Raw genomic sequence first — 13,498 nt, 5'->3', positions numbered from 1 at the left:
TAAAACAAATCATGGATCTACCAGAAGTCAACTGTACCAGACTAAGATACCTATTGTTGTTAAGAGAGCCTACAAGATTTTCTAGACAAAGGACACAGGACATTTCATCTATCTGGGATTTACTGAAAGTATTAATTTAACAATACTGCCCAGTAAACAAGTAAAGCTATAGTTTTTTAAATGAGTAAGGGTTTAATAAAAGAGAAGACAGAATGAAGTCTGTTGAAAAGGGAGGTATCTGGAAAAGCTACTAGTGGAGTTCCCAGTAACTGGCCTCTTCTTTAGTATTTTCATGAATGACTCTGGCATCGAAATAAGAGTGTGATAATGGAAAAAAACAAGGAGGCACCATCAAAACAGAAAAGGATTGACATAATTTACAGCAGGAACTGGAGGACCTTGATGACTGCTGTAATAAAAATTGGATGAAACTCAGTAGTACAAAATGTAAAGCCATGCATTTAGGGACCAATTAAGTAAAAACATGCATCTTTCTACTATAAATTAGCAGCTCATCCCTTGGAAAAAACTGGGAAAGTGAAGGAACTGCTGGCTGTACAAGCTCATTACAGATGGACTGAACTGCCAGTACAAGAAATCTGTGAGAAATCCAAAGAGGCGCAAATGGGAGGCAACTCCACTTGCAACCAGGATGCTGCAATACAACAGTGACACAATGCAGTGAAATCTCATCCAAAGTATTGCACATGATATTGATAAGCCTACAACAAGAGCAGAAGAAGAATTGGTAAGAAAGTAGGGGATTTAAGCTTCTGGCAGATAAGTACAGAGGATACTAAAAAGCCTGGCACATTTAGTTTAGCAAATCAAAGGCTGAGAAGAAATGGAATTGCTTTCTGTAAAAACAGCAGGGCAGTATACATCAAAGAACAAGATGATCTGTTAAACCTAGACATTTATTTTGGCGTAAGATCAAGTGAGCAGAAAATAGGTGGATAATTTTTTTATTTTTTTTATTTTTAACCATGAAGTTGATAAGGCTTCTGGAATAGAATTCCTATTAGATAGAGTGGTGGGAACAAAACAGAAGTATTCTTAAGCTGGAGCATATATATATATGCGCATATATATATGCTTTGCAAATAATATTTTTAACCTTGTGATTATTGACATAATCCACAAATATAAAGATGCCTGATGTAAAATTGGAAAACTAGAACTACAGCTCCACCTACTCTTACACTGTGTTAGGGCAGGGGGGCAGGGGCAGAAGCTGGGGGAAGGCTGAGTGGTTTGCGTGAAAGTGCCGTATGTGATTTCTAGATTCAATCCTAACTTTTTTTTAGAGCAAAACCTTATTCTAGAAAGTAGCAAACAAATCTCTCCAACCTAACTCACAGATCACTACCAGAAAAATTACAACAGAATAATCTCAATTCTTATTTCAGGTCTCTATTGTGGATGCTCCAAGAGGAAAAAAAAATGCAAAAAAGGTTCAGAAAATTAATTTCTAATTTATACACCGCCCTCTAAGACAGCAAAAGGTACTAACCAGGTGTCAGAGTAGTGTCTTTTAAAAACAGCTTACTCTGAAGTACCACAATAATTTCCAAGCACATAAACATTGAAGACAAACCTCATTAATGTAACACATACATAATTCCTCTCTCTTCTGCCTAATCTGATAAACTTAGGTAGTTACTTCCCATTCTCTACAAATAAAATGAAAATCAGTAGCAGAAAATTGCTATCGTAAAATTATCTAGATAATCAAATGGAAGTCAAGATCACAAAAAAATCAATCCCATTACACCTAGAATTGGAGAGGAGCGTTTTCATAGAAAACTTCTGGCTAGAAAGGACCTCCAGAGGTCATCTAGTGCAACCTCCTGCTCAGAGCAGGTCTAAGGAGATGAGGTTGCTCAGCGGCTTGTCCACTTGTGTCTTTATCACCTCCAAGGATAGAGATTCCCTGAACTCCCTGGGGATTACTAGAATGCATTTCAATTACTGAAATTGCCAGTATGGGAGGGCACTTTTCTTCTAGTTGTCTACCATGTAGTAAAAGTAGTTATTCTGGATGTGAGAATTTGAGTAATGAAAGGGCAAAACCCCCAATCTTTAAGTTCTTACTTTTTTAGCTATACTACTTTAAAATGAAGCATTTAATCCACCAAGACACATTAGCAACATAAAACATTAATCTATTTCCTTTGTATCTCCACTGTTTTTATGCATTCAATATTTTAGAAAACAATCCACCATTATTCATTAAAAATCAATACATGCATGCAGATTAATTTTCAAAGTAAAAATAACTCATAAGATAATAAAATTTGTCTATTTAATTAAAAAATATTTTGGTTTAGTGCTTTATTTCTATTTTATTAACATTTTCAAAAAGTGGAAATAGACCCCAACTAGGTTTAGTTTTAAAAGCCTTAAAATTAGTTTAACGTATTTGCTATAATCCATAGGTTTGCATTAAAATAAAAAAAAACACATAAAAAAACACAATTGTTCTACGTACCAACAAGCCTTATTACATTCAGCGTAGTGTTTGTTAGGATAGGTGCATTCACTTTATTGAGGTTATAATCTGATCTTTTTCTGCTCCTCAGAGTTTCTCGAGAAACACTTCAAAGAAAACAAAACAAAATGCACCAAGTGTGATTGCCTATTCTATTCAAGGACATACAAATAAAATTTAGTAGAAAAGAAATTCTTCCTCCCCCCTTCTTTCACATGACAGTATGTCTTCCAGCGCAATATTTTATTTATGGCAAAGCATAACTAGGTTAGGATTATAACACTTAAAGAGAGAAGTCTGGCCTAATTTACATAAAATTGTGCTAGAGAAAGGAGTTTCTGATTTGTAGTCCAAGGCTTGAGTTCTGCAGGCCTCTGTATGGCCTCAGCAATCATTTTAACCACTCTGACTCAAATTCGTAGTTTGTGATGTAAAGAAAATGAAAACAACGCAAGTCACAACAAAACACGGGCAGACTAGTATGCTACAGCTGAAAACGACTATCTGGAAATTGAAAGAATTTTGAGGAAGATGAAACTAAAAAGACATTAAATTTTTCATAAATTGTAGTCCTGCGAGAAGCAGGGAGTTGGACTCGATGATCCTTATGGATCCCTTCCAAATCAAGATATTCTATGATTCTATAAGAGAAACCTTCTGCCAGCTGCCATACCTCAAAACGATAACTCTTCCAAAAATTCAGAATGCTTCAATTTCACAGCACAAAGCTATGGACAGTGACTGTGGTTTGTTCCAATTAACTAATTTTTATCAGTATCTCCATCACTTCTCTGAAACTAAGTAGTTTACGTGATATATCTTATGAAATCATGCTAACAATATTTTATCCTTAAGAGTTACTTTGTAAAAAAAAAAAAAAAAAAAACACACATTCCTCTGCTTTGGCTTTCTAGTTCTCCTCCAGTCCTCTACATACAAATAATGTTAGTCTGCTTCACAAAGTCTGAATGGACCTCTAAGTAGTACAGTGTCCTAGACAGAAATTTGTATTTCAGATCCTTTTAAAGGCTACAGAGTTGGCTTTTGTTTATATGAATATATAAAAATAAAATATTTTTATATCTTCATCAAAATATAATATATATATTCATGTATATGTGTGTGTGTCTATATAGTCTTAAAAGAAAAAGAGAATTTAAAATTCCAAACAACTGCCTTCAAGCTATGGAAGAATTTAATTATTTTTTAAATCTGTAAAAGTTTACTTTTGTTCTACAAAAGCAGAATCCCAAGCCTCAAGCCATTTGTCTGCAAACAACTGCTTTTGACACAACAGAAATTATACGTATGCACAAGAGCAGTTGTAGAAGAACCTTCAGTTAACATCTAACTCTTGCTAATAATTTTTCCACTACCTGCTTCAGAGAGCCTTTATCCTCCTTCAAAACCTTCCTTTCCAAAGTTTCTTTCTGCAATAATGATGAGCAGTTTAACATTCCTCCCCCTTCCGGAGATACAAGTGCTGAGCCTTTCTAACTGTGCAGGTAGCACAAAGATTATCCGATTATTATTCCATTGTCATAGATTATAGATTAAACAAAAAATGAACTAATTACAGTACTGAGATGAAAAGCATGTAAATGAGACCAAGGACTCACACAGCCTACTTACCTTTTCACAGGGGCATCTCCTGTCTGCTCATCCACATAATCTCTTTTCAACTCTTCAGGAACATCGCTGTCGCTATCATACTCTTGATATGCACTTTTTTCTTGTTCATCTGATTCATACTGTTAAAAAAAGAAATTGACTGCCATTATTTTCCTTATAATATTGTCACTCATTTAACATAGCATTTTGGTCACTTCTTGGCTTTTACCTCAATCAGGATACAAATAACTTTGCTGGTTGAAAGGCTGCTGACAACGTTCATTAAAAACGCAGCAGGCAAATTATACAAAGCCATTTGTTAAGTGCATTTCTAAACAAACTTCTATTCTCAGATGTTGATTTGATCACCCTATCTCTCCCAGCTACTGATTTTTTTTTTTTTGCTTTCATGTTGCTGTATCAAGTACCCACATATCTGAGCTTTTATTATTTGCTTTACAATCTGAACAAACAGTAATAAAACCTCAAAATGTATCCATACGGTGGCAATAAACCAAAAAAACCTGGCACCACACAATCCTTACTTACTAATGCAAGAAGTACTAAACTATTGCTTCACAAAAATAGTTATATTGTACACACTTATTTAAAAAAACAACACCAAAAAAACAAATTGCAGTTGTTTGTAAAATTGATTTTAGTACACTCCAAAAGACATTTCTACTCGAGTCTTTCAACCACTTAACCTGTTAGAGACCAATAAGATTTTGACTAAGCACAAACATTTCAAGCGAACCATAAGCAGTCAAATGCTACTACAAAAATATAAGTATTTCTCATGGCTACTATTAGCATGTAACTTTTTTTTCTCACTAATTTTTCTGCACTTATTTTCTTCAACTGTATGCTGTTCTACCTACGTCAACAGGAAGAAGCGTAACTTTGTATATATTTATATGTTCTGCACATACAAACTTTGTACTGAACATGGAACAAACAACAACTGCAGAGAAAGCAAGGAGCAGGATTCTGCAAGCCAAATTGATATAACTTTCCTCAGAGAGGAAAATAAAAACTACAACAAAACCCCAAAACACAGCACACTGTATTATTAAAAGAAACACTCTAATAATATAACTCAACTTTATCAGTGGAGACTAGATTAAAAGTATTTTTTATTTTTCCCCTTGCTTTCTCAGAAAACTTCATTAGGTGTTTGGGGCACGCTTGGATTTATTTGCATGTGCTGGTTCTTGGTTTTGTTTTGAAACATACAGCATCCTTTATCTAGTTAAAGGCACAAGATCCTGATATTTGAAATATTTATCTAATTATCAGTGCACAATTCCTCTTTGATGGAAGAAAGCCTCATGCACCATTTGCCTAATTTGTCAAAAATGCCACAAATTATTCCAGAATAACCCTATGAAAAATGTTAATGCATAGATAAATTAACCACGTATACCTGCCTTGAGATGTGCCTTCTTATACTGAGGAACAACATTTGATGTTAATTGCATCTTTTGAAAAATAAGAAGCTTAAGTAGTTACAGACAACTACTGCCTCCAAACACTCAGCTGCATTTTTAGTTTTTTGAAACTGTTTTACTCTGTTCCATTGTTGAACTGCATTTCAAAGATCTCAAAAGAATTATTTTCAATTCAAGGATGGAAGGTTTGAGCCTAACAAGGGATGCCTGGAAAAAGTGAGCAACACAGGCTACAGCATATAAAATACAATATAGGATTTCCACAGTAGACAAGTATTATTGCTAGAGTACGAGTTACGTGGAGAAATACTATTCACAAACACAGATAATAAATGATTTTTTATAATTATGAAGCCCCCCATACATATTAAAAGTGTACAATGGGGATTTTTAATTTTTTTTTTTTAAAAACACCTTCAAATTTGAAATCTTTTTTCACTCTGATTAAAAGCAGTATTTAATGTCAACTTCTTTTCCCAGTGTTCTAGGGTGCTCTGTAGTATAGGTGCTTTAGACACTTCATAAATAATGAAATAAATTTTTTCACAAAGTGAATTTCTTAACCCAGAAATGATTAAAGGAAAACAAATACTTGATGCTCTGTAATATAAGCCTTTTTCCTGAATACCTACACAACTATCACAGCATTAAGCATATCCGTCAGGCTCCAGAATGCGCTTGCACTTGAAGAGAGACCACAATACTTTTCCTTTTAACTTTTCATTAACTTGTACACTGCTCTGAAGCCATTTTATCCAAGGAGTCAATAATGACACATATGACAAAGACAGTCTGGTTCCAGGATCCTTAAGAAATGGCTGGGGTTTAAAGGATACAACCACTCTCCAGAGGAGAAAACCAAGAAAGATAAGCTAAGGTAATGCCAGTCTCTGAATCATCCAAAATGCACTAAGAAATACATTTTTTCAGTCATGCATGGCAATTCCTGGCCCCAGCCCCAAGCTATGGAGGTTTTTAAAGCCTAGCACTATGGAAGCAGTATATTACAAAATCAGGAAGCCCACAGTACAAGCAAATTCAAAGTAAAAACAGCTCAGATAGAAAAAAGAATGCAGTATGAGACACAAACTAAAAAGAAATGTTCCGATTGTTAGTATTCACAGGCAAAATTTCTGCCTCATGAACATTTCAGACAAAGGAAAGCTATAATGAAAGCAGCTCAGTTTATTTCAAAAATGAGCTGAGTTTAGGCTCGATTAAGGACAAACAGAGTCATAGTTTAACTAACTTGGCTGGAACATCAACATGGAGAATTACCACAACTTATTATGCATTAATATATAATAAATGACATGCTGATTCAATCAAAATCCAGTGATAGTAAAATGATAAATTGACTACAAATTGTTAACTACAATTCATATTGATATATCAATATGACAGTTGACATATTAACTGTCTTAACATCATACATTAGGAGAATTTTGAGAGGTTTGGTTTTTTTTACATGGAGGACCACTTTATTAAGTCTTCTCAACCTAATGCTATTAATGAGCTGGAAAAGTTATTTAATGAGATAAAAATATCTGCATTTTAAAGTATGCAGTAAGTAACTCACAAGTATTAAATAGTGACATCAACCTGAAGAGACCTTATAAATCCATTTTGAATATGCACAGTCTGCAGTAAAATTTTAAAGTGCTAAAATTAATTCAGTTATCTTGTAGCAATAATCAGTTCACAAGTGTTTAGGCAATCAGCCCAAACATACCCATAGGACAGTGGGTTGAAGAGTGTTACAAAACTGTAACTTAACTGTATCGCAACAAAGATATTTTAGGGAGCTACCGAAAAGGGACATAAAGCACCTCACCGAAGCTCAAAATACAGAGCTGAGGTGACTGGATCCAGAGGCCCATTTTCAGTTGTCCAGAACTGCAACAACTGAGCAGTTAAAAAGAAGGTTTTAAAATTCTCAAAAGAAATCCTGACAGTTCTTACCATCCTATAGATCTTTTGATGAGTAAATCAACTGCTTATGTCCTTGGCATGCCATTTCTTGAAATATCTGGAAACATGTCTGCATTCTCTGGAAAAAAAATTTTGCGACCTCCATCTGAAATAATTTCAATTTTAAGTGCTAAAACGTGCCTCCACCTTAACTGGTCAGTCAAGAAACTGAAACAAAACCTTTTTAGAGATTTTATCCCACATTACCTAAGCAAGTGATTTCTGTTTCTATGTAAAGGATAACCAAATAGGTGTAACTTTTCTTTTTTTAAGTAAGAGTTCTTTCTATGTGTCAGCACTTTGGAACAGCCAGTAACAGAAAGAGGAGATGAAAAACGTGAAAAGGGAAGGTAGGATAGTCACCTGGAGAGCATACTCACTTGGGTCACGAGAAATCTTGGTTCTAGTACCAGCCAGGTTAGATGTCCTGTACAACTACTGACAAGTTAATTAAGCTATCCTGTGCCTCAACCCTCTATGTAAATGCACATAATGCTTCGCTGGCTCCCAAAGATTTTGGAAAGGATTTTATCCTTCCAGTGACTGAGTTAACAGCCAAACACATCGATGAAAACCAAGTAAGTGCCTTCTTAGCATTGCTGAATACCCTCATCTGCACTCTGAGTATGATTCTTCAGATTTACTTAACATCTTTCAATATTAAAAACAGTTAGTTCCCATTTTCCAATGCATTAAACTCAAGTTATCACATGGAATAAACCTGTTTATATACAGTGTTGCTAGAAACATGTCAAACAAAGGAAATATTTACCATAACTGATTTGCACAAGGAGGGAAGAAAAATCAAAAGCATCATCCTCCGTAATAAATTTTAAATTACATTGAGCAAACTGAAACTTAATTTCACATTTTAGTTAAAAGAAGAAGTTAGTTCTATACACTATTCCCAAGTTCCCCAAATACCACTACATCAAAGGTTTAAAAAAACCCCTATTCAATAATATGAACGCCTGTAAATCTAACCTGTATTTCACAAGAAAAATGCATAATAAATCATATCATTGGTATTTCACTTTTTCCACACAGAACATTCTGTCCCTCTGGTGTCCAAGAAAAGCCAAAATTCATTATAGTTCTTCACCAGGCACAAAATCAGATTTTATCAATTTAAAATATATTAAGGTTTCACTAATAAAGAACACTAAATTGGCACACAGCTTTGAAAAAGAGGACAGTGCAGCCAGCCTTGAAAGTCCCTGACAATGTGCAAGCCCACAAAATCATAAAATGGGACACTGTTCAAAATTAGAGACAGGGAAACCACAAAATGGACTTTGCTACACGTGCAACACATCAGCCTACTGGTAATTCATGGGATCACGACTCCCTCTAGCCTGTTTCACCAAGACCACAGCCTGCCACTGCTGAACCGCTGAGGCAGCCGCTCTCAGCCCCACCAGAGAAGGCATACAGCATCTTGACAATGATTTACTAGAACCCCATCCCTGCCACGGTCCTTGCAGAGATAGCAGCACCTACATGCAAAGCATGAGCAATCCTTTACTAACGAACTAATGCTTATTGTCTCAAGTAGCTTCAGCTCTGGCTGGGACTGAGCCTCACACACCTTCAAAAAATAGACAGCAGTAAACAACCAGTATGAAAACAGTAACCTTCACATACAGCTACTTTTTCCAATGGCTAGAAACAAATTCAGAACAAAAAGACATTTTTACCCAGGATGATTAGATGGTCCAATTCATTGACCCCCTGTGGTAATAAGGCAACAAAGATAACAGGTAACTTCCTGGATAACAGTATTTGTTACAATAAAGAACGTGTTTCTGGGGTGGGGGTGGCTTCTTTGCCTTTTTCTCAAGAGAATTCTGGAACAAATAGAGGAAAACCATTCCACACATTTATGTTTTGTAACTCATGCAGGTTACAAAGTGTCCCAGTAAGACTTGCAGGACCCATTACCTCTCATGAACCCACAGTGTCTGCGCTAACCATTACCAGAAGTGAATATGCTGTAGGAGAACGACCGCTGGTCTCACATAATATGACCATTCCTGTGTAACTATCACTGCATGCAGAGTTTGTACTGAAAACACTATATTTGCACAGAAAACTAAAGCTCTTTTTTATGCTTTTAAGTCCTATTACTTCTTATTATTAGTTGTGCCAGAGGAGGTTCAGGCGGATATTAGGAAAAATTTCTTTACTGAGAGAGTGGTGAGACACTGGAATAAGCTGCCCAGGTAGGTGGTGGAGTCACCATCACTGGAGGTGTTCGAGGAATGTGTGGACATGGCATTGCGGGACATATTTTAGTGGGCATGGTGGTGTTGGGTTGATGGTTGGACTTGATGACCTTACAGGTCTTTTCCAACCTTAGTGAATCTGTGATTCTCTGAATAGGTTCATCATTGTAAAAAAGGGGGGGGGGGGGCGGAAATAAATATATAAGTGAAGACAGAAGAGGGTCTTACTGATAGCAGTCTGCTTGGCAGCAGTATGATGCATCAGGCTGGCAAAAGCCAACAAAACAGTATCTCCAACATGTTCATCAGCATTTACTACTTAATTTTTTCATCAAATGATTTCACGATTATAGAAGCAAAAGCTTAGTGCAGAGGAAGTCGATGTCATTTAAATTTTACTTGAGCTAGGAGAAACAGATTCTGAAGAGTAAAATGTTAAAACTGGAAAGAAAGAAGCAGCTCTGTTCTAACTTGTGTGCAAAGTTTTCATATCTCATGCAAGTGTGCAGATAGAAAGAAAAATTCCTCAACATATCCACAGTCAAGAAATGAATACAATTCTAGCTTTCTACAAGTGTAAGTATTCTGCTTACAAGTCACTGTACAAAAACATGGGGACAGTGTATGCACTCGTTTGCTAGCAGCGACCTGCAAGGAATCACATTCCAACAATTACTCTTTTTTGTTTTTGAGATGTTACCCACTCTCAGTAGCTCTGGTTAATATAATCTTTGCAAAATAATTTCACACCTTTCTAATTATTCTACATGCAAATGGTGGCAAAATATATCCTGCAATATTTGAGATTTATTTCTGCACTCATAGTGCAGGTCATGAGGGCTCTATACATTTGTTACAGAGTCAAACCTTCAGAAGAAAGCTGTCTGGGGGGAAAAAAAAAAAAAACAAAACATCAAAACCCCAAAAAGTTAAGTTAGTTTTCTAGTCCTTTTTCTTCAGAAAAATCTTTTAAAAAGCAAAACTACTCACAAACATATACAAAAGTCTGAAATGAACTCTTCGGTAGAAGGAGCTTTCATTTTGAAAACCTCAAAAGTACTATTGGTATCATCATTAAACCTTATTTCGCTAAGGATCATTTTAGCGAATATCTACCAAATGGCTGCCAAGATTCCCCAAAAGCTTTGTTTCAGAGTGGGTTTCAACAAAGTACCATGGAATTCTGCAGTTTTCAGCATGCCTTGCTGTGCATTCATCTTTGCTTAACACACTCATTTGGAGTCTACACGTAAGTCTAACAGTGATAACCATCCAACTCTTTTCAGTTTACTGATGTGAAAAGGCAGACATATGTTCTGCTGTATTACTTGACAGAGGAAGAACTACCACCAGGAAACTGACTCTCCAGCAGCTTCCTTTCAGCACAAGGCAACAATATTTTCTGCCAATCGACTGTATTTTCTCTTCAAGTGACACAGTAGGAAAGAGACTGCAGCATCGCCCATAGAAGGAAAGACACTGCAGCATCACACTCAGGTGTGTGAGATACAGATAAAGCTGCTTTGCAACAGAAGTTCCACATGGAAAGCAAAAAAGATGAAGCCGAAAACCAGAGAGCCATTAGTGTGCCAAGCTCTATGAACTAACCTTAAACAAAAAAACTAAACCCAACCTTAACACAAAAAAAAAAAAAAAGACAACATTATTCATCAAAGGGATAAACCAGAGCAAAAGCTTGAACAAAAATATGCTAATATAGCATTTAAGAGAATGGTACAAAGTTTTAAAGTAGAACATATTTGACCACTGCTAGATTTTGACAGAATTCTGGAAAAAAAAAAACCAACATGAAGTTACCATTCAGTTTTATAGCGAGTGTCCTGAGCATTGAAATTACAATTAAAAACTGCCTAACAAACATCAGATAATCCATGGCAAATCATGTAGGTGTGGACAAATACAACAGAAGGAGCAACCCACAATGATTCTTTCCTAAGAAGCCAGAAAAACAGTCCTAAAATAACAAACTTGCTTCCACAAAGAAAGCTAACTTAAATTAGTATTTTTCCAGGGGTTTAAGTGGAACATGTCTTCCTAGCCTTCAGGAACACTTGACTTCCGTGAAAAAAAATATTGATCCACTGCAAAACAAACTGAACTTTAAAGAAGATACCTGGCTTTCTGGCATTGTTAAAAGCAAAGCAACCTAGCTAATTAAAGGAGTAAAGTGGCTTGAGATTTTACACAGTACTTCAGTTAACTGAGCCGTGTATTAAGACATTTTGCCATCACTGATATACAAAATAAATCATCGTTTACTGAGAGCAAGATTTGCTTTTTTTTTTTTTTCCCCCTGAAACACTCCATACCCCATTGGAAGCTAAGACGTCTTCTGTCTCATCATCTTTGCTGTCAGCCTGAATTTCAAATGGGTTTCCTCCGTTGCAGTACTGCTCAAATAACGTTACTGTTGTTGAAATTGCTGAAGCAGGCTGCTTACTAGGTGACACAGATGGGGAACGTGACTGCTCCATGAACTTGAATTCCTATTAATAGAAATAAAGTACAATTTTAATCACCAACACGACAGATTCAGTATTATTACGATTCCAGATCCATAAAAACAGAGCATAACAACAAACTTGTGGACAACTAACCTCGTATCAAAACTTTTGGCCAAAGCTTGCTGCTTATTTAAACTTGCTTTTCATGCTGGCTCAAGTTAACCTTGAAATTGGCAAACTTATACTGCTCATCTTTCTAATTTTAGCAGGTTTTGGTTATGACATGCAATATAGCTCCTACATTCTTAAAGTATTCGCTGTCTAAAACTAGGTGAAAACTAAGTGGGTTTTCATTTCACAGAAATTAGAAGATAAAACAAGATCTAAATTCTATCTGAAAAAGTAGTTTTCTTTAGACAATTACCTAGTAATTTACTAAAGCTGAAATTTTTTTCTTAATATTTTCTTTTTCAAAAGTTCTTTTCAAAATTTATTACTTTTCAAACCCACTGCACATGAACTTTCTGATGACTGGGTGAATGCACAGACTTCTGCAAATACATGCACTGAGTAGGGCACATAAGGTATGATTTTAGACTTTTTTTTCTAAAAACCTTGACTTATCTCTGTTGACATATCATTTTATCTATTAAACTCTAGCCATTGATCTTCATAAATGTCAAAATGTACATTATTATTTATCAAAAGGTTTAAAGATCAAAATGTATGTAGCTAAAAGGACCACAATGTCAGATTTGTTTGTTTGAATGAATCAGTTACTTTCTGCCATTTTCTGCTGCTCCAGTCCCTTGAGCAGTATGAATAATCCCATTTCTCTATTAAAAATATTATTTCTATAGCTACAGGATGCTATTGAGGGTCCTCCTTTCTTTTCCCTCCATACTATTACTGCCCCACTAGCCTCTTGCTTACTTTTACAGTTAACTCTACAGAAGCTGCAAAATTATCTTTTGCTTGAGATTGCTCAGCTGCATCCATTTTTGCACTTTAGTGATAGCTTTAATCATAGGCACCCACGTTTCATTTGGCAAAACAGGTGAAATGCACCCACCATGTGCTAAACTTCACAAAAATCACTTTAGGACAGCAGGTGAGTACACCAATTACTTGCTTTCAGTTGGACTTCACCACAGAAGAATTAACTTTTTTCTTCCTTTCCAAATGAGCCAGTATGACCTATGTTTCCATAAACAGATGCCAAAAACTGGTACACGCTAGTAAGCACTCATATGACTACTTTTAGGCACTCATCTTTTAGCATCT

The 13,498-nt window shown here is 35.7% G+C and overlaps 1 protein-coding gene across 1 annotated transcript in view; it reads right to left on the bottom strand.

Moving 5' to 3' along the window:
* The window catches only part of VPS50 (VPS50 subunit of EARP/GARPII complex), a 96,961-nt gene that overhangs the window by 28,793 nt on the left and 54,670 nt on the right, over positions 1-13,498 (bottom strand). Inside the window, exons 18-20 of the mRNA XM_059818341.1 lie at positions 12,080-12,256; positions 4,124-4,242; positions 2,492-2,598 (exon numbers count right to left, since the gene is read on the bottom strand). Coding sequence (XP_059674324.1) covers positions 2,492-2,598; positions 4,124-4,242; positions 12,080-12,256 — 403 coding nt within the window. The remainder of the gene's footprint in view (positions 1-2,491; positions 2,599-4,123; positions 4,243-12,079; positions 12,257-13,498) is intronic.

The sequence above is a fragment of the Gavia stellata genome, chromosome 6 (genome assembly GCF_030936135.1).
Source record: "Gavia stellata isolate bGavSte3 chromosome 6, bGavSte3.hap2, whole genome shotgun sequence".
NCBI classification, from domain to species: domain Eukaryota; kingdom Metazoa; phylum Chordata; class Aves; order Gaviiformes; family Gaviidae; genus Gavia; species Gavia stellata.
This window is presented reverse-complemented; position numbering and strand designations above follow the sequence as displayed.